General features: G+C 42.0%; 1 protein-coding gene across 36 annotated transcripts in view; it reads right to left on the bottom strand.

The window, feature by feature from the left end:
- The window catches only part of NRXN3 (neurexin 3), a 1,571,803-nt gene that overhangs the window by 1,102,153 nt on the left and 451,348 nt on the right, over positions 1-18,302 (bottom strand). For 21 of the 36 annotated variants that reach the window (XR_006705193.1, XR_006705194.1, XM_045451709.1 and 18 more), the window contains 3 exons: positions 16,318-16,619; positions 12,343-12,366; positions 10,293-10,454 (listed from right to left, as the gene is read on the bottom strand). Coding sequence is in view for 33 of the 36 variants with exons in the window: in XM_045451709.1 (XP_045307665.1) it covers positions 10,293-10,454; positions 12,343-12,366; positions 16,318-16,619 (488 nt within the window). In the remaining 3 variants the exon portion in view is untranslated. The remainder of the gene's footprint in view (positions 1-10,292; positions 10,455-12,342; positions 12,367-16,317; positions 16,620-18,302) is intronic. The other 15 variants (XR_006705195.1, XM_045451712.1, XM_045451716.1 and 12 more) reach the window with 1 other exon arrangement.

The following is an 18,302-nucleotide window of genomic DNA, read 5'->3' as shown; positions in this document are numbered from 1 at the left end:
GTGTAAAACCACAAAAGACCCTGAATACTCAAAGCAATCTTGAGAAAAAAGAACAAAGCTGGAGGTTTCACAACCCCAGATTTTAAGGTATACTACATAGCTATAGTAATCAAAACAGTATTGTTTTGACACATAGATCAACAGAACAAAGAGCAGAAAAAATTCACACCTATACGGTTAATTAATCCACAACAAAGGAATACTATACAATGGATAAAAGACATTGTGTTCAATAAAATAGTGCTGGGAAAACTGAAAAGCTATAGGCAAAAGAATGAAACTGGGCTACTTTCTTCCACCACACACAAAAATAAACTCAAAATGGATTAAAGACCAAAATGTGAGACCTAAAGCCATAAAACTGCTAGAAGGAGACAGGAAGTTATCTCTTAGACATCACCCTTAGTATCATTTTTCTAGAAACACTCCAAAGCTAGTGTGAGTAGAGCTGGGCTTTGAAACCAAGAACTCTAGTTCCAGAGCCTTCTCTCTTCATCAATAAATTACACTATAAAACTGTTACCTCCTTTGTTTTATAGATCACACCTCTATTAATTCACCCTCAAATCATGCAGGCACATATTTTCTATCATTCTCAGCTCCCTGCCATTAAAATAGTTGATGAGCATGCTCTCTTACCTTCCCTCAAGCCCCTAATACAAACATTAAGTAGGAAAAAGCATTGTCACATCCACCTGAAACTTCCATGTAGGTCAAAACAGATCTTTCATCAAGACTCATTGGTATGTTTCAGGGTGCCTGCATGACTCAGTCCATTAAGCGTCTGACTTCGTTTCAGCTCAGGTCATGATCTCATGATTTGTGAGTTTGAGTCCCATGTAGGACTCCGCACTGGCAGCACAGAGCCTGCTTGGGATCCTCTCCCAACTTCTTTCTCTGCCCCTCCTCTGCTCACTCTAAGTAAATAAATAAACCTTAAAAAAAAAAAAAAGACTCATTTGTATGTTTCAATAGTTACTCCTTTCATGAATAGCTGTTACATCCAATTCCTTTTTCCCCATCTTGTTGACAAGGATATCACAAAATGCACTGCCAAATACTTTGCTGATATTTAGTTATGCTTTCCTGACTTATAAGTATGGTAACAATATGGAATAGAAACGTGAGTTTGGTTCATGTAATATGGCTTATTTTTAGTGTCTTTGGTGAATAATTGTAATTCTTCTGATCACATTTTTCTCTCTTCTACGGGCTCATACCTTCTGTTAATAAGGCACTCCAAAATCTTTCCCGGATTCCAATGAAGCTCATAGGCCCATAGCTTGCATTATCCGTACTTTCTTCCATCTTTAGTCTTTAGGAACCTCCCCCATTCTCTACTATTTCTCAAAACCACCAACTGGATTTCAAAAATCTTATTTACAAACTCTCTCCATATCCTGGGATATCATTCACCCAAGTCAAGAAACCTGAATTAATGCAGAGCTATTAGGTGATTTTAACAGCCTCTGATATTAAATTTTCTTTCTTCGTCTATCTTTTCCTGTCCAAAGAGCTATTTTCTTATCAGAGAAGATGGGTGAAACAGGAGTATGAGGAATTCTTTCACATCACTTAGGACTCTATGTCGCGAATGACAGAAAATCCAGCTCCTGCTGCTTTAGACAAAAGGAAGAATTACTCAGTCTTAGCTGGAAATCAGGGGTACTCTAGTTTAAAGAATGTTTGATCCAGGGCCTTAAAAATGTCACTAGGTTCTAGCTTCTCCCCACCGTTTTTGCCTCTGTTTTTCTCCATTCTAGCTTCATTTTTGGTCTCTATGTGTTGGCAAGATGGTAGCCAGAGGCTCAATTTTATATCATCCCAAGTTCTAACCCTAAGGAAGGAGAACTACCTCCCCACAACATATAAACTAGAGTCCTAAGCTTTTATGTCACTGATCCAAATTGGGTTAGGTACCCACCTATGAACAAAATAACTCTGGCCAGGGGAACGGCCTAGTTCTTTTTTTTTTTTTTTTTTTTTTTTTTTTTTTTTTTTTTTTTTCTTTTATTTATTTTTGGGACAGAGAGAGACAGAGCATGAATGGGGGAGGGGCAGAGGGAGAGGGAGACACAGAATGGGAAACAGGCTCCAGGCTCTGAGCCATCAGCCCAGAGCCCGACGCGGGGCTCGAACTCCCGGACCGCGAGATCGTGACCTGGCTGAAGTCGGACGCTCAACCGACTGCGCCACCCAGGCGCCCCGGGAACGGCCTAGTTCTAAGTGACTTACAGCTCACATGCTCACCAAGGTAGCCAGGAGTGGAGTCAGTGCCACTGAACCACTGGATTGAAAATGAGGGGTGGGAGGCTCCTAGGTGGCTCAGTTAAGTGCCCAACTCTTGATTTTGGCTCAGGTCATGACCTCACAGTTCGTGAGATCAAGCCCCGCATCAGGCTCTGTGCTAACAATGAAGATCCTGCTTGGGATTCTCTCTCTCTCTGTGTCCCCATCTCTCTCTCTCTCTCTCCCTCCCTCCCTCCCTCCCTCTCCCTCTCAAAATAAATACACTTCTTAAAAATTTTTTTAAAAAGAAAATGAAGGGGAATAAGAACCTTCATTCAAAAGAATAAGAAATAGATATCAGGTCTCTAAAAAAAAATGTTCACCATATCTATTTCTCCATTGACAGCTCATCAACTATAGGCAGCAAAGCATAGTTTAGTATTTTTATTGTGGCATTAATCGAAAATCTCTGTTTGTGACAGCACTGCAATACTAAATATCCTTGAACCTTCAGCCCTCCTGATACTATCCCTTAGGTACATACAACTTTCTTACAGCCATGCTGGGCTAGGTGCTTACACCCTACCCCCCTCTGTGAAATGCACCTCACATTCATCGAAATTCCCAGCAGCTCAGGGTTCTTATTCTTCATTCTCCATGACAGAGTGCAGGTCTCTCCTACCTATTTCAGTTCCTTATAATCTAGGAGGTAATCTCTTTTCCAGAAGATCCAATTTACTCTCTTCACAAAAACTTCATTCTTAAGCTGACGCATATGGCGTTACCAATATTTGATTTTTTTAACCCACAAAAATGCCAGTTTTTTCTGTGCTCAACCCAATAGGCAGCTCCTGAGACATAGTTTCTCTCTTCTTCTGCCACATTTTCCACTTCCTAGTCTCTGATTCACATTTCAACTTCTTTCGACTTTGTTGGAACCTTATCCCTCTTGGTCTCCTGTTTGTATTGGTTCTTCCACTCTATCAATGCGTGCTTTCCTCCAAGCCCACACAATGCTCCTCTGCATATCTTCCTAAGAGTAGAAAAATAAATTCTACCTTGCTACCCAAAATTTAATAATCAAGCACTTGTACTTCTGCATTAGAAGTTCTCCATAGTAGTGTGCAGTTTATCTGGCTTAGCAGTGATCACTAACCTCATTTTACAGATCAAGACACGGATGCCCAAAGGGACTGTATGATTTTCCAATTAGCATCAGAACTGGATCTGGAGGCCAGGTTCCAATTCAGCTGTTCTTTTTCTTAAACTGCACTGTACTCTCCTAACTTCTGCAGTTTTCAAACTGCAGAAACAGCCATGGGGAAGATGTGGCTCCTTGACCAGATCTAATCAGTTTGGTTGCATTTAATAACATAAATAATAACATGAGCATCTGCACAGTGCTTTACAGTTTATAAAGCACCTCCATTCTCTTAATCCCATTTGCTCTGACATAAAAATGCCTGAATTAGGTACTATTATCTGATGCAAAGATGGAGGCTAAGAGCATTTAACTGATTTGTTATTAGTCTTGCAGCTGGTAATGAATGAGTCTAGACAAGATTCAAACTCTGGACTTGTGCTTTTAAGGACAACTCTCTTCTCATCTTCCATGCTGATTCAAAAACCCTCACTTGGTCTTTGCTCACCCTGGGGCCACAAAGTATTCTCAATGATAGGAAAAGGGGATTTTTAGTCTCAATGCTATGACCTAATTTACCTGATTACGAACAGAACCATTTATTACAGACTGAGAAATAAGGAAGGAAACCAGAATAAGAGCTAAAGAAGCACAGAGGTAGGGAAAATTAAAACAGGGAGGAAAAAGGAAAAAAAAAAAGTATAGTGAGCAAAGAAGTAGGGGACAACACAAAGGAAAAACCAAAAGAGAAATTGTGATAGCATAAGAGCAGCAAAAGACAGTGAGATGGGGTAAAATGAGTATATTAAAAAAAAAAAAAAAAAAAAAAAGCAACAACAAACACATTATCCCAAAGCCCGCAGGTGCCAGCAATTCAAACAAACGTATAGCAATTAACAGAATTAACACAGCCTTAAATAGCTTGGCTCACCAGATGTGGACTCCTATCAGGGTTCTATAAAATGTAAAGTTATTACAGATTAAACCATTAATCATCTGTTCAGAGACTATCTCTGGCTGCAAAATCCCATTCGGTTTTAAATGGCTAATAATCACAAAGGGATGTGGAATGTAATGTGCACAGTGATGTTCTACCCCAATCCTTTTTCCTTTAAATATGTGTTCCACACTGCCGCTTCTCCTGCTTCTCCCTCCTCCCCATTAGAGGCACCATGAGAAAACAGAGTTTAGAGAGACCAGGCTGTCCCAGACGCCTCAGTAGCACTCAGCTTCTCCCTGGGCAAACGGAGATACAAATGGAGAACCAACATACTGGGGGAGAAGTAACAGACAGAGAAGATAGGAGGATGGTGTGCAAAGAATCAATTCAAACAACAGGGAAGATCCCGGCACACAAGAGGGTACTTTAAGGGGCTTGAGGAAGCTCTCTCTCCCTGGTCCTGGTCAACCTGATAGAAACACTATCAGGCACCTCAGTCTGGACTGGGCTTTCCTCTACTACTTTGTGCTTTATCCAGTAATAATAGCTCAGCAAGGCCAAGGACAAAGGAAAGGAGAAATGTACATCCTGACAGGGAGGGTCACTGGAAACTGAAACAGTAGTCAGAAAGAACTGCTTTTCTATAGAAATTTTAAGATACTGAGAGCCACTCTCCTGGTACTTTCCAATGCCGCAGTCAATGGATCAAGCTTTCCAACCCTACCATTTAACTTTCTAGGACAAAAAACATACAGTTAGAAGTAGTAGATGGACTAACTTTGGTTCTCAAGTAATTTTTTAATTTATTTTGAGAGAGAGAGAGAGAGAGAGAGAGAGAGAGAGAGACAGACAGACAGACAGACAGACAAAGCGCATGAGAGGGGAAGGGGCAGAGAGAGCAGGAGAGAGAAAATCCCAAGCAGACTCGATGCGGTCAGCACAGAGCCTGATGGGGGGTTCAGTCTCATGAGCTGTGAGATCATGACCTGAGCAGAAATCAAGGGCCAGACACTCAATCGATTAAGCCAGATGACACCCGAAAGAAATCTGAAGGCTGATGAACAAGATGCCAATATGACCGTATCATTCTACTACTTAAGGCCTCCATAGCTCCCTATTACCTAGAAAATAAAGTCCAAGGGTGGACTATAAGATAAAGTTCTCTATGACCTGGCTCCTACCTAACTTTGCAGCTACACGTGCAAAACTCCTCATCTTATATTTTGTGTCCTGAAGTTAGCAAATTGTGAGTTCCTCGCCAAGACGCTATGGTGTATCCTGTCCCCGCACCTGTGCTCATGCTGCTCCATTGTCTGGAACGCTGCTCCCTCCATTGTACCATGTCACTTCCATTTGTCTTCTAGACTTGCCTGGGTGTTAGCTCCTCCACAGATCTTTCCTGAACCCCAGAATATGCTAAGTCCTTCTCCTCAACAGACTCACTGCATTTGTGAGTGCCTCTTTTTGCTATCTTTTATCGAAACTATATTCATGTATTTGTCTCCCCCACTAACCGTGTGGTCCTCTAAGATGGGAACTGTGCCTGACTCATCTTTGGATCTTACTTCGCACAGTCCCTGGCATCCTGTAGGTTCCCAGTATACATCTGTTGATCCAAATCCCACCCGATTTTAGAGGTCCTTGAGGTTAGCTCATTCATTTGTTTATTCCACACATACTTATTGAATGCTTCTTTCTTTATTTTTATCTTTCATGCCAGGAACTCTGCTAGGTTCTGGGAAGACACCTGTGAACAGACGAGGCCTTTGTCATCACAGAGTTACACACATTTTAATAAATGGAGATTGACAGTTGTCACGTAAGTGACTGAAGGCAACAAACAAGGTGATGACTGAGGGCGGGTGGGACGGGTTTCCCCACCTCAGAAAAGATGAAAGGACTTTAGTGGGGCAAACCTCAGAATAAAGTTAGTTTTCCTCCTGAATGTGATTTTCTAATATGGGAGATATAGAAATATACACACGCTAACGTATACAAGTGCATGGTTACATTTGTATTCATAAACTATTTGTAACAGGTATTACATAATCCTTAATTATTATAGTAAAATATATGCCTGTATGGTTTTACTCTTATGTATTTTATTTCATTTGTTGAGTGGAACACAACAAAGGTCCTATTATATCCATATTAGGGGTTAAGAAACAGAATCAAGTAAGATCAGTGACTTATTCCAGGCCATAGAGCCAGTGACAAAGCTGGTATTCTCAACCCACTTCTCTTAGCCTTGCTGAGCCTTTATATATAATACTTATCTCACACCAGATAACTGGAAAGTTCCTGAAAGATTCAACTACTGCCATGTCAAGATGTTCCTTACCGATCCCAGAAGAATCACATGGTTAATAGTGCCTAAGAGCATTTATCTAAAATATTAATTTTACAAACATGTTTATTTAAAGGATTTATTTAAACGTTACTAACTTGCAAACATGTGATTTCACTCAGCACATGTTTACTGAGAGCTCAGCAGGCACTAAGAACCATTCTGGGAACTGGAAACCTGCAAGACCAAAAAATAAGACACACATGTTAAAACATAAAAACGCGACCAGGAACAAGATGCTGAGTTGGTAATGTTTAAGTGTACACAAATATTGTAGGGATAACCAAGATTTGTGGAGAACCACAATAGTCTGAGGACAACTTGGATATAGTCTATGGTGGCTTTTACAGCAATATCAAGCTAGGAAGTGTGCACCCAGGTGAAATCCACAGTCATTTTTCTCAGTAGTGGAGCCAGAACTTAACTTTCAAGGGTGAAGTAACTGTAGTTCAAAAGTAACACCTTATTCTGTGCCACACACAAAGTATCTGGAACAGAAACTCCGAAGTCCTTTAACCATGCCCCCACATTTTGAAGAAAATGATATATAAAAGCACCCATCTCAGTGTAAGGGAACACAGAGCCATTAATGGCAAATGGAAGACAGAAAAAGGAATAAAGATAGGAAAAAGGGGCTGGACACTGTTCTACTAAGGATACATAATTAAAGTCAGTATGTGGGATTTATCACGGAGAGAAATACCAACATAGCTAGAAGCTTCTGCTCTTTACTAAATTGTCAAATACCAACAAAAGTAGAAGAATTTCCAGACCTTCCCTACAAAAAAGTTAACTGAAATGATTAACTGGAAGGACAGACTATGCCAGGACTATATTAGACCCAAAGTTATCTGTTTAAAACACTTGGACGAGGGATGCCTGGGTGGCTCTGTCAGCTGAGCATCTGACTCTTGATTTCAGCTCAGGTCATGATCCCAGAGTTGTGGGATTGAGCCCTGCCTTGGGCTCTGTGTTGAGTGTGGAGCCTGCTTAAGATTCTTTCTCCCTCTCTCTCTCTCTCTCCCTCTGCCCCTCTCCCCTGCTTGCACTCTCTCTCCCTCTCAAATAAAATTTTAAAAAACACTCAGACGAATGAGAAAGCTTCCCAAGTCCCTTAGACACACTACAATACTGTGTATGTAATGAAGAGGTGTTGGTAAAAGTTAATGAAGTTCTAAATTTTATATACCATTTACCCCAGTGTGGGTTGGACTTTCTTTTTTCTGACTTGATCTGGATTTCAGAGCAGACTTATGCTGCTAGCTATGTATATATTTTTACTACCAATTACTGCTATTTCTGTTATTGACACTGTTTTTCAGAACTGTCTTTAATTTTTAAACTATTAAGGGACACTTTGCACAGACTTTTGAAGCTTTCTGCTCTCTATCTGGGCAGCATGTGTGCATGTGTGCACATGAAGATTTTATTTGCTTCAGGTTTCACATGGATGAAGCCATCAGAGATAGCTTTATGTTTTTATGAGGCTTGTTTCAAAATGTTCAGGAGCATCATTCCTGATTCATAATTTGCAGACGGGAAGCTGCTCCTTTGTCTCAAAATAAATAATTGAGAGATGGTTCAATATCATGTGTGCAAGGGAAAATGAGTTCTAGAGGCCACCCCTAGATCCTATCCAGGAGAAACTCCACACTTAGGGCTGTTTCACTACAAAAATGAATGAGCTCCCCACAGCAATCAATGCCTCATTCATTCCTGAGCCACATACATGGTAGCAGAACGTTCCTATCTATCTTTGACGAGACTGCAATTCCAATGTGTGTGATTTAACAGTGTTTAAGGGCCTTTCAGGGTTCATTAGACGCTGAGTAATGTATACCTTTATTCTATCCACACGGGAGTAACTGCTAGGGAAGAAGTGTCTATGTCCACTGCAATCCCATCAGGAATGACTACTGGTGTCCCTATAGCCAGCAGAAGCCTAGATAACATCCAGCAGAAGGAGGAAAACACTTTGTGGGTTCTCTTCTGTAACCTGTCCTTCAGACCAAGTACAATACAGAGCCGTAACTGGAATTTTCCCTCCTTTGTCATGTCTCTCCTTCCTACCCTTTTCTCTCAATTCACACGTTTACTGCACCAAAGCCCAGCTCAAACAGCAATTCTTCTCTGAAACAGACTTCCACCTAAAATGTATCTGTTTCCTCTACTCAGAACATCTAGTGTGTGGCACTGAATACACAGTGTCCTGAGTTCACTTACAGATCTCCTCTCCCTTCCTACATTATGAAGCCTTCAAGCATGGAAACCGCGACTTGTACAGAGCCACTTAAGTCAGTTACAATATAAAAAAGATACCGAATTTTTTATCCACTCAGTAAATAGTTACTATGCAGCTACAGTACTCCAGCACAGTGGACACGGCTCCTTTCTCCACATGGCTCACAGCTGAGTGGCATGACTGAAGGAATTTGCAATGTCATCTCATCTATAACCGACGCTCAACAAATTTCAAATAACCATAAGAGGAAGAAAACACGTGCCCTGAGAGGAGTCCCATAACAGATCACAAGGGATCTTTATCTACAAGAAAGAACACTGTTAGCTTCTCAAGGAATTTCCCCAGGGAAGTGGTATAGCTATCTCAGGCAATCAGGCTTAGCTTAGATTAAACAAAAATGTGCAGTGAACTGCTCTGATGACACAGTGTTCTGAAAGAACTCTACCAAATCAAGTCTGATTCTTTTTGCCTCAACAATTGACCTTAGAGATTGAACTTACACTTGACTGAAGCTCCTCTGCTCTCAGACAGAGGTCTCAACACATCAGCTACAATAGTAATAAATGAGTAATGGCAAAGCCCCACTGCTTTCTCACAGCTGCTAGCTTTCAGGGGGGGGGGGGGGGGGAGAAAAAAGAAGAGGAAAAACCAGTCTTCCGAGCCTTAATGTTACATTCTGAAAATTTTCCTTCATCTCAGATAATGAGACTCTTGGGAACACCAAGCTTGGCAAAGGTAAAATAATACATATGTTATGTTTTAGACAAGACCTACAACCACAAATGGAGCCACTCGGAGCTACAGCTTGGCTTTGTACCTGCCAAGTCAAAAATACAAAATCAAACGTTACATGTGTCTAATTCTTGTGATATCAAAGAACTAGACCTTCGTCTGTGTTTTTTCATTTAATTCACAGAGCATGTGGGATGCCTGGGTGGCTCAGTGAGTTGAGCGTCTAATTCTTGATTTCCATTCAGGTCAAGATCCCAGGGTTGTGGGATCGAGCCCCACATCAGGCTCCATGCTGAGCGTGGAGCCTGCTTAAGATTTTCTCTCCCCCCAACCGCCTCCTCCCCGACTCGCGCATGCTCTCTCTAAAAATAATGATAATAATAATAATTATTATTATTATGTATAAAGCACAGCTACCTGTGGGATACAATTCCCCAGTACTCAGATGAGAAAACAGAACCACAAAGCATGTAAGTGGCAAACCCAAGGTCATGCAATCAATCAGCTTAAGCGGGAACCAAAACCTAGGACCTCTACTTTCAAGTCCAGAGTCTTCTTGGTAAAACCTATGGCTTCAAAGAATGCACTAAGTACAGAACCCCTCACTGACCTGGGAATTTCATTTGTTCTTGGGACACTAAAGAGATTGTGTGACCTTTACCTCTTTAAGGCAGCCCATAAAGTTGTTGCTGACGGGTGAGCCTGGCAAGTCAGCGGTACTTGGGCTTCCTCCCACGTAGAAGAAGTCATCCGACCCCAGCATGGTGTAGTCCTCCTGAGTGTAGCCCGTTGTGGTAAGGATGCCATCCACAGAGATTGTCACCTGGTGGAGGGACATAGGGACAAAAGAAATCCCAACAATGACTTTATAGTCCAATCAAAATCCGGCGGCTTCCCCTACCTGTGGCATCACTTTCATTAAGATTTTGGTGAAGTATGTTTTTCTAATTTGGTTTGATTTTGGTATATGCAGCCAAGTTCCATTTTCTGGTCTGCCTTCCCTGCGACCCAAGCCTCCAGCATTCCTGTGCAGACTCCCGGGGGACTTTGGTGGAATTGCCAAGATGGGCAACTTGCTTTACCTGCTGTGCTCTTTATTCAGTCAGGCTAGAAAATGGAACTATCCTCAGACGACATCACTTGTCTCAGTTCATTGGTAAAATTTTCATTTATTTTTTGAATGATTATTATTTATGGTGGTAGTGAAAAACAGCAAAGGAGACATTTGACAATGGGTTTGTTAGGGTTGGTCTTTGGTTGTGGATGGTTTTTTCCTTTTTTCTTTTCTTTTTCTTTTCTTTCGTATTCACTTCTTTTGGGGCTCACACCACGCTGACAAACATGCATTCGGGAAGGGAAGGAGAAGGGTTTCAATTTCGATGTGTCATGGGTGATACATGCCATGGACGACCCCAGGACACAAACCCCTGCCCTCCCTTAGCTGCCATCACCACCACCAAGAGAAGAAATGACCCAAACCAAGAAGGCAACTCTAACAAAAAGAAAGGAATATGAGGCATACTAGCCAAAATGAAAATAATAATAATAATGCCCACAGGGAAGAAATAGCACCCACACACCCAACATCCATGAAAGGAGCAGAAGGCAGAGAGAAAAGATGGGGCCTCAAAGCGTGCACACACCATACGCTGACACACCCATGCGAAAACCATCAGGAGCCAAGAGAAAAGGTGGAAGGAAAAGGGGAGGGAAGTGGGCAGGGGTGAGGAGAACCAAAGGGAAGAGTCAAAACCCACTTCACACGTGCATGCACTGAGGAAACCGGAACACAAGATGGAAATAAACACAAAACAAAACAAAACACTGGAAACTACAGGGTCATCTTTCCCCTGCCTGCCACCTCCCTCACTAAAAAAAAGAAAAGAAAAAGTCCAAACCCAACCCCAAAATATATGAAGGATGAGAGGAGAATGAAGAAGAGTGGAGACAAAAATAAAGAGAGGGAAGAGAGTGGAATTGGGCTGATGATTGGCAGGTTGTTAGTAATGAGGAGGAAAATGGGGGAGCAAATTCTGATGCTGATGGGGAAATCCACGAGACAGGAACATGCCATGCAGAGTCTGTATGGAGGACACACTGGCAGAGCTCCCTATGGCCACGGTGGGGAGTAAGGTGAAAGCAGGGAAAACAAGAAGAGAGAAGTAAGAGTACTTTCCTCCCCAGATCACCTGCGGCAGGGCAGCCGTGGCCACACCAAAGGGAAGGAAAAAAGGGATTAAGGAGGAGGGAAGTGGGAAAAGAAAGGAGCCAGAGTGAGAGGGATAGAAGACAGAGAAGAAAGTCCTCAATAGAAATCCTCTTGTCTCTAGTCTGTAACTTCAAAGTTGCAAAATAACAAAACAAAAGAAAACAAATTTAGCTAAACGGAGAATCTTTCTTTAAAAAAATTTTTTAGGAAAAAAAAAAAAAATGACAAACTAGAGAAAAGGAAACCGTCCCAACCAAACTCATCCAAATACCATTTCCAAGACAGGCACGTCCCCTTCCTTTTTTTTTTTTTTTTTTTTTTTTACAACAAAAAAAAAAGACTTGCATTTAATTCAACAACAACAAAAAAATTTAAAAGAAGAAGAAACAAGTCTAAGGAGGATAAAAGGGGGGTTTTGGGGAGGAAAAGGGGGGCAACACACGGCAAACCCAAAAAAAGAGACAATAAGAATGATATCTACCAGACAATGTAGTTTGTTTACCATAGCGTGTCCGATGCCTGAGTGCTTTGCGGAAAAGGGGGAAGAAAGGAAATTAAAAATTGTGAACAGAACGATTGTTAATTAAAAAAACTAAAAACAAAGATGAGTCGTTAGGGTGTTAGTACATTAGTCGGTTAGTAAAATGACACATTGCATGAATGATCTTGTGTTAGTTTTTCAAAAAAAAGGCACCCGACACAGAAAAAGAGAGTGGGGAAGACAATGAGACCAGGACTCTATGGAAAACCTTGGCAGCCAGGGCACAGCTAGGAAAGGAGCTGCAGTCCACCTTGTCACGTAACCCACCCTTCTTCCAAATACCACTCAGACCACACCTCACCCCGGTTAGAATTAGCACCATACTTACTTTCCAAGAGCTCTTCTGAATGAACACCCTTTCCCTTCCCACCCTCTAGCACATACACAGTCCACCTATCCTGAAAGAAAATACCCCTGAAGTTTACTATTTCAACATGTAGGTAGATAGTTAGAGCTCAAATACCAATGCGCTGGGCACTTTTTTAATATATATATATATATCTGACTCAGACTATTTGCATGAATGATTACGACCTTCAGTAGAACGACAACAACAACAACCAAAAAAAAAAAAAAAAAAACAAACAGAAAGCATTTACAGGTCACATCTAGCATAGGAAGGCTACAACTCTAGCTCACTCTGGGTTTCCACAGGCAATTAAAGACCCATGACGCTCTTGATTTTGTGTGGATGTGTGCAACAGGAGAGGGACATCCTCCTCTTTCCTTTCTTCTTCGTTTACAATAACTGTACTGTTGGAGTGCATAAAAATAGTTGGGAGTCTTCTTTACTACCCAATGCAGTTATTATTTTGTTTTCTTTGTCAGAATGCTTCCCGTTGGAATGGCTCTACCCCCATTCTCCTTTAGAAAATGCTTTTCAAGCTTTGAAGCAATTTCTCCTATGGATAGCAGAGAGGACTGGCAGGTTAAACATGATTAAAGAAGCCCTACAATTAGTCTCCGCTTGCTATTTTCAAATATTCAAATGCCAGCACACCCTGAGCTGGGTGCGAGGCCGGACAGCTGGAACACTGGAAGACTGGTAACCCCAGTTTTGTGTTCGTGGTTTGACTAATGTGGCATTACAGGTAAAGCAATTCACATGAGGGCCATGTTCAAGGTTGGATTTTAAAACAAAACTGAAAACAAACCCAAAGAAACACATCACTACCTTGTCCCTAATCCCAGTTACAGTTTGGAATAGGCAATCCACATTCCTTCCTTTAAGTAGAACTCCCAGTGAAGTACCTGCCTTTGATCCTGACTCGGCTCAAAGGTAGAATCATGAGTATATGACCAAGAAGGAAGAAATGGGCAAAGTTCTGCTCCATTTAGTAATGAATACTCCAGGAAAGTCCAAGTAAGCATTCCTCAGATGAATTTTTGCCACAGAAGCCATTCAACCTTACCAAAAAGGTAGATGAGACAGTCATAAGCTTGTTATCAAATATTTATGAAGCAATTTACAGTTTAATTGAAATAGACAGGGGCTTCCAACCCCTTCAAATGTATCCTACAGAACTAAAAAAGATGTTATAAATGTATTCTTAATGGGCAAAATAATCATCTTAGATGATTCAGCACGGAAAGGATTTGCAAAATCCACTCTGGTTTTCTGAGATTTCCCTCTCTTTCAATAAATTGCATTTAGATGCAAAATTCAGTCAGGATTTCAATGAAGTCCAATTTTGGGCGCACTCTCTCTATGAGATTCATTTTCCTTCTGCCAAGAAATGCCCCAACACCCTAGGGCCTCTGTAGCCTTGTCCAGAACTGAGAGCTCTACTTAGCTGCATCGCTGGTGACAGACAGACACAGTCACCTTCACGACAGACTACTCAGATTGTAAATCGTGCGCATGTCACAGTGAGTCTAGCACCCAGACCACGGAGGAGCTCGTAATCCTTCTGGAACATAAGGTGCTTTGCATATTTAGCCACCACATACGGCTGGGGAGGATTATAATCACCATTCGCAAATGGAAACTGTGGTGTGGAAAGGTGAAATGGCTTGTCCAAGGGCACTGCGGGAGTTGGGTCTTAGAACATGGAAGAGAAACCCTCCAGAGTTGCTTTCCTCTGCTTGCTGACTGAAACAGCACAACCAATGTTTGAATAACACTTTAGTTTATCCCCCGCTCAGTTTATAGGACGGAACTGGGGCCCAATTCTATTTTAGAGAAATGTTTTCAGTAGAAATAAAAGTGAGCCTTTCTCCAGCTAATTGGAATCATTCTGGAATGGCAAGGAAGTGTATGGAGTGGGAGAGAATCAGAGAGACGGGCTGACTGGGAAGAACCACAACCCGACCCTGCTCCCCAGTACATGGAAATTCTCCCCTCCGCTGACTAAAGGGTGTTACCATGTACCTGCCAGTCAAAACTGGCAAAAAGGTTGTATTTTATTTTTTGGTCTAGTCTCTACAACTCAAATACATCACACCCTTAAATGTTGGCAAATGGAAATTCGACTTGGGCCCTCTTGACAGCTGAGCTGTGTCAGCATGTATGGTGGATTATTAAAGAAAACATCAGCAACTGGACTGTTTGGTCTTAGAAGAAAAACAGAACAGTGATTCAAAATGTCCAATCCATAGGTATTAAGATGAGTGGGGGCTCTAAGTCTCGAGTTATTTGGTAACGTCACAGCAGATAGAATAGAGATGCCTTCTTCAACGTACCTAAGTGTTAAACGGGCAGTTTTGAATACTGTGTGTTCCCAGCATGTGTGAGCCTTCTCCATTCACATAATAGTATTAAAGAGTTACACTTTTATCAAATGGAAAACATATGCAAACACCTGTCAGTTCTTACGCTTTCCTATTTACATTAGAAGGCACTGAATCAATCATATTGCAGAAGAAAATTTGATAAGCACTTTCTGGAAATTTGCATAATGTTTTCTGATTAATAAAGGCTGAATGCTATCTAACTGGGTTTAATGACTAATTCACAAGGAGAAACACCAAGTGAAAATAGCAACCTGGAAAAGGCGGTGTCAGCACAGACCTGGACTTTCACAGGACTTTTTCTGGACTTTTTCTCTTCACTGATGTGGCCTGATTGAGGTGTTAATATTATTACTGTTGTGACTATTATTATTAGTTATGAAACTGAAAACCACTTCACTTGGCTAAGGCTTTCTGAGATGTTGTCACCTGACGGAGTCGCCTGCTCAGAATCAGCAAGCGATGGGAGTTCTCAAGCACGAACAGAACCAGGAAAGGCTGCTCCAAAGTTGACATTTTTATTTGGGTCCTTCCACTTTCCAGGCCTCCCAGTCAACTGAAGAGTCTCGGAGGTAGAGACAGGGGCAATAAAGTAGGAGCGGCACACCAAGGAACAGAGAAACAGAGGAATTCAGAAAGATTCCAGCTAATTCATTCGAAGGCTAGAGGTTAACATAACAATGGGGCAGGGAGGGGGGTGAAAGTGGAGATGGGGTGGTAAATTAAAAGGAGGAGAAAAAGGAAGACTTTCTGGAAGGAATTAAAATCATGGCATCATGACAATGGCTAACTTAATTAAAAAGAAAAACATAGATTCAAAAAATGAGGAAAATCTAGCAAGCTGCAGAAACAAAACGCTGTCCCTAATTGAATTTAACAATACAAGATTTCAATGTAATTAAGAAAATGATAAAAACCAAAGCAGAATAAAAGGAATGAAAGTACTTTTAACTTTTATTATCTATACAACTGAATTTTCTTCTGGACAAAAAAAAAAAAACAAGCACAGTAGAGAACTGAAGTATGAGAAGAAACATATTTTCATCATTTTCCTTGTGGAACTGCAGAGACTGGGATAATGTTAGACTTCGATAAATCCAAACCTGTTTCTACACCCTTCTCCAGCTCATCCAGCACCTGCTTCACAAACCTCCTCCCCAGCTACCTAAGAGGAGCCTCCGGGCACCCTCTCCCCTCAGCCATTACCTGCCGAAGGTTGCGTGTCACTTTGACATCGTGCCAGGCGTTGTCGTTGAATTTTCCATTCACTGGCTCCACAATGGCCTCAAAGGCCCCGGACCCCAGGTTAATGACCAAGGAGACCGCGCCATCCTTCAGAGCCAGGTTGACATAGTCAGCCGACTTGCCCGTGTGCAGGATGAGCCCATTCCGCTGCCAGGTCTTAAAGGAGAGGGTGATTTCATCACTGCTGCTCTGGATCGGGTTCTGAGACAGGTCGTAGCACAGGTACTCAGAGCCTCGGAACGTGGCCACGTTCTCCTCTCGAGCTGCAGGAAAAGGAAAGAGGAAAGCAGTCAACACTTGACTGGCATGAGTCAGATGTACGCGAATACCAAAGAGAACGCATCCCCCAGGGCACTGCCCCTGCCAGTGAGCCGAGGGCAGCACAAGCTCCCTCCGACTCTTCCACCACCAAACCTGTGTCTAAGTACCACGGAAACCGCTAGAGACAGTAACTGCAAAAAAGCTACGTCTCCTCACAGGGGTAGAAGACCAGCACAACGGTACAGGAGAGCTTGCTGCCTTTCCTTCACATTTTCTCAGAGGAAAACCTGGAGGGAAATTTTATGCTACGTGGTAAAGTGAGGCTTACATTGCTTTTGCTTCAATGATGGCTTTTCAATGCTTATGCCAGAGCTGGTTTAGAATGGATAATTAACTCTTCTGACAAAGGGTTCTTTAGCTCTAGGTACCTTTTATTGACCAATAACTAGAAATCAATTACCCTGAAAGATCTGTCTCTAATTTCCATCCATCAATAATAACCCAGCTAACTTTGGTTTCCATGGTAGAGTCCTGAGCCCAGGGGAATGTGACAGGGTTACTAAATAGGAGGTTGAACCAGAAAAAAAGGTGATCAAGCAGATGAAGAAAAAGGGATAGAACGAAATTTGGTAATATGCTTTGACAAGACAGCAATAGCTCCCTTAGACACAAAGGGATCCCTGCTCCAGGGGTCTCTGATTTACATGGCCCTTGTTGGACCATCCTAGAGAACATCTTTCCCCCATAGGACTAGGGGTCTGCAGGGCCAAGACAGCATTCCAGTGAAGCACACGCTCTCTTTCAGAGCCATACACTGGGATCCTCTAGTTTCCCACCCGGAGAGCCCAAGGCCTGTTTCCAGGACTTGTGCAGACCTCGTTCCTGGACTCGTTTTCCAATAGCAAATCATGCACTGGTGTGCATACCTTAAGATCTGAGGGCTAGCAATGGGGGACCCTCTTCAGGGCTTTGGGCAGAGCTTGGCCACATGGGCATCCATGCACATTTATACGAGAGCCCTTGTGGATACAGGGAGGAGCCAAAGGTAGAAAGAGGAGGGGGACAGGCCACAGGCTGACAACCAGAGGGGCTGGTTCTCCCTGTGCCAGCAACTCCCAGTGCAGAATGCTGAGGAATCCAAAAATTCTAAGTGTGCACCTGGCTTACCATGTAGTTTCAAAGGTATATTTGTCAAGATAAGAGGATAAAACAAGTTTTATTTTTATTTGTTGATGTAATTTACAATTTCAACACACACCCTATGGCCTTCCTTGTGTTCTGCCAAGCCTACTTCATCCCAGGGTTGGCCAAAAGCTATCAAAAGTGCATCATTAATGAAAGGTAATGGGCAAGAAAAGGCTGGACATGCAGTTTCCCGTTCAAGAATGGGGGCTACCAAATAAAGTAGAGCACATTCTATTTTCTCTTCTAGAACCACACTTCAGCCTTAGTAACCAAAGTCCATTCTACTTCAGCTTAGCTCCTTATCAACCATCACAGGCAGCCCTTGCTAAGTCACTTAGGTAAAATAAACATATTCTCATCATGAGGTAAGAGCTGATGTCATCATATGGGAGAGATGACCACCCACTACATACTATATTAAACTGATCATAGCATCAAAAGACATCATTAAAACATGAACCCCAACTTCATACTCCAGAGAGTTAAAGATTAGGTTTGCC

Source organism: Leopardus geoffroyi, chromosome B3, assembly GCF_018350155.1.
Source record: "Leopardus geoffroyi isolate Oge1 chromosome B3, O.geoffroyi_Oge1_pat1.0, whole genome shotgun sequence".
Taxonomy (NCBI): domain Eukaryota; kingdom Metazoa; phylum Chordata; class Mammalia; order Carnivora; family Felidae; genus Leopardus; species Leopardus geoffroyi.
The sequence above is the reverse complement of the archived record's forward strand: the minus strand, read 5'-3'. Positions and strand labels throughout refer to the sequence as shown.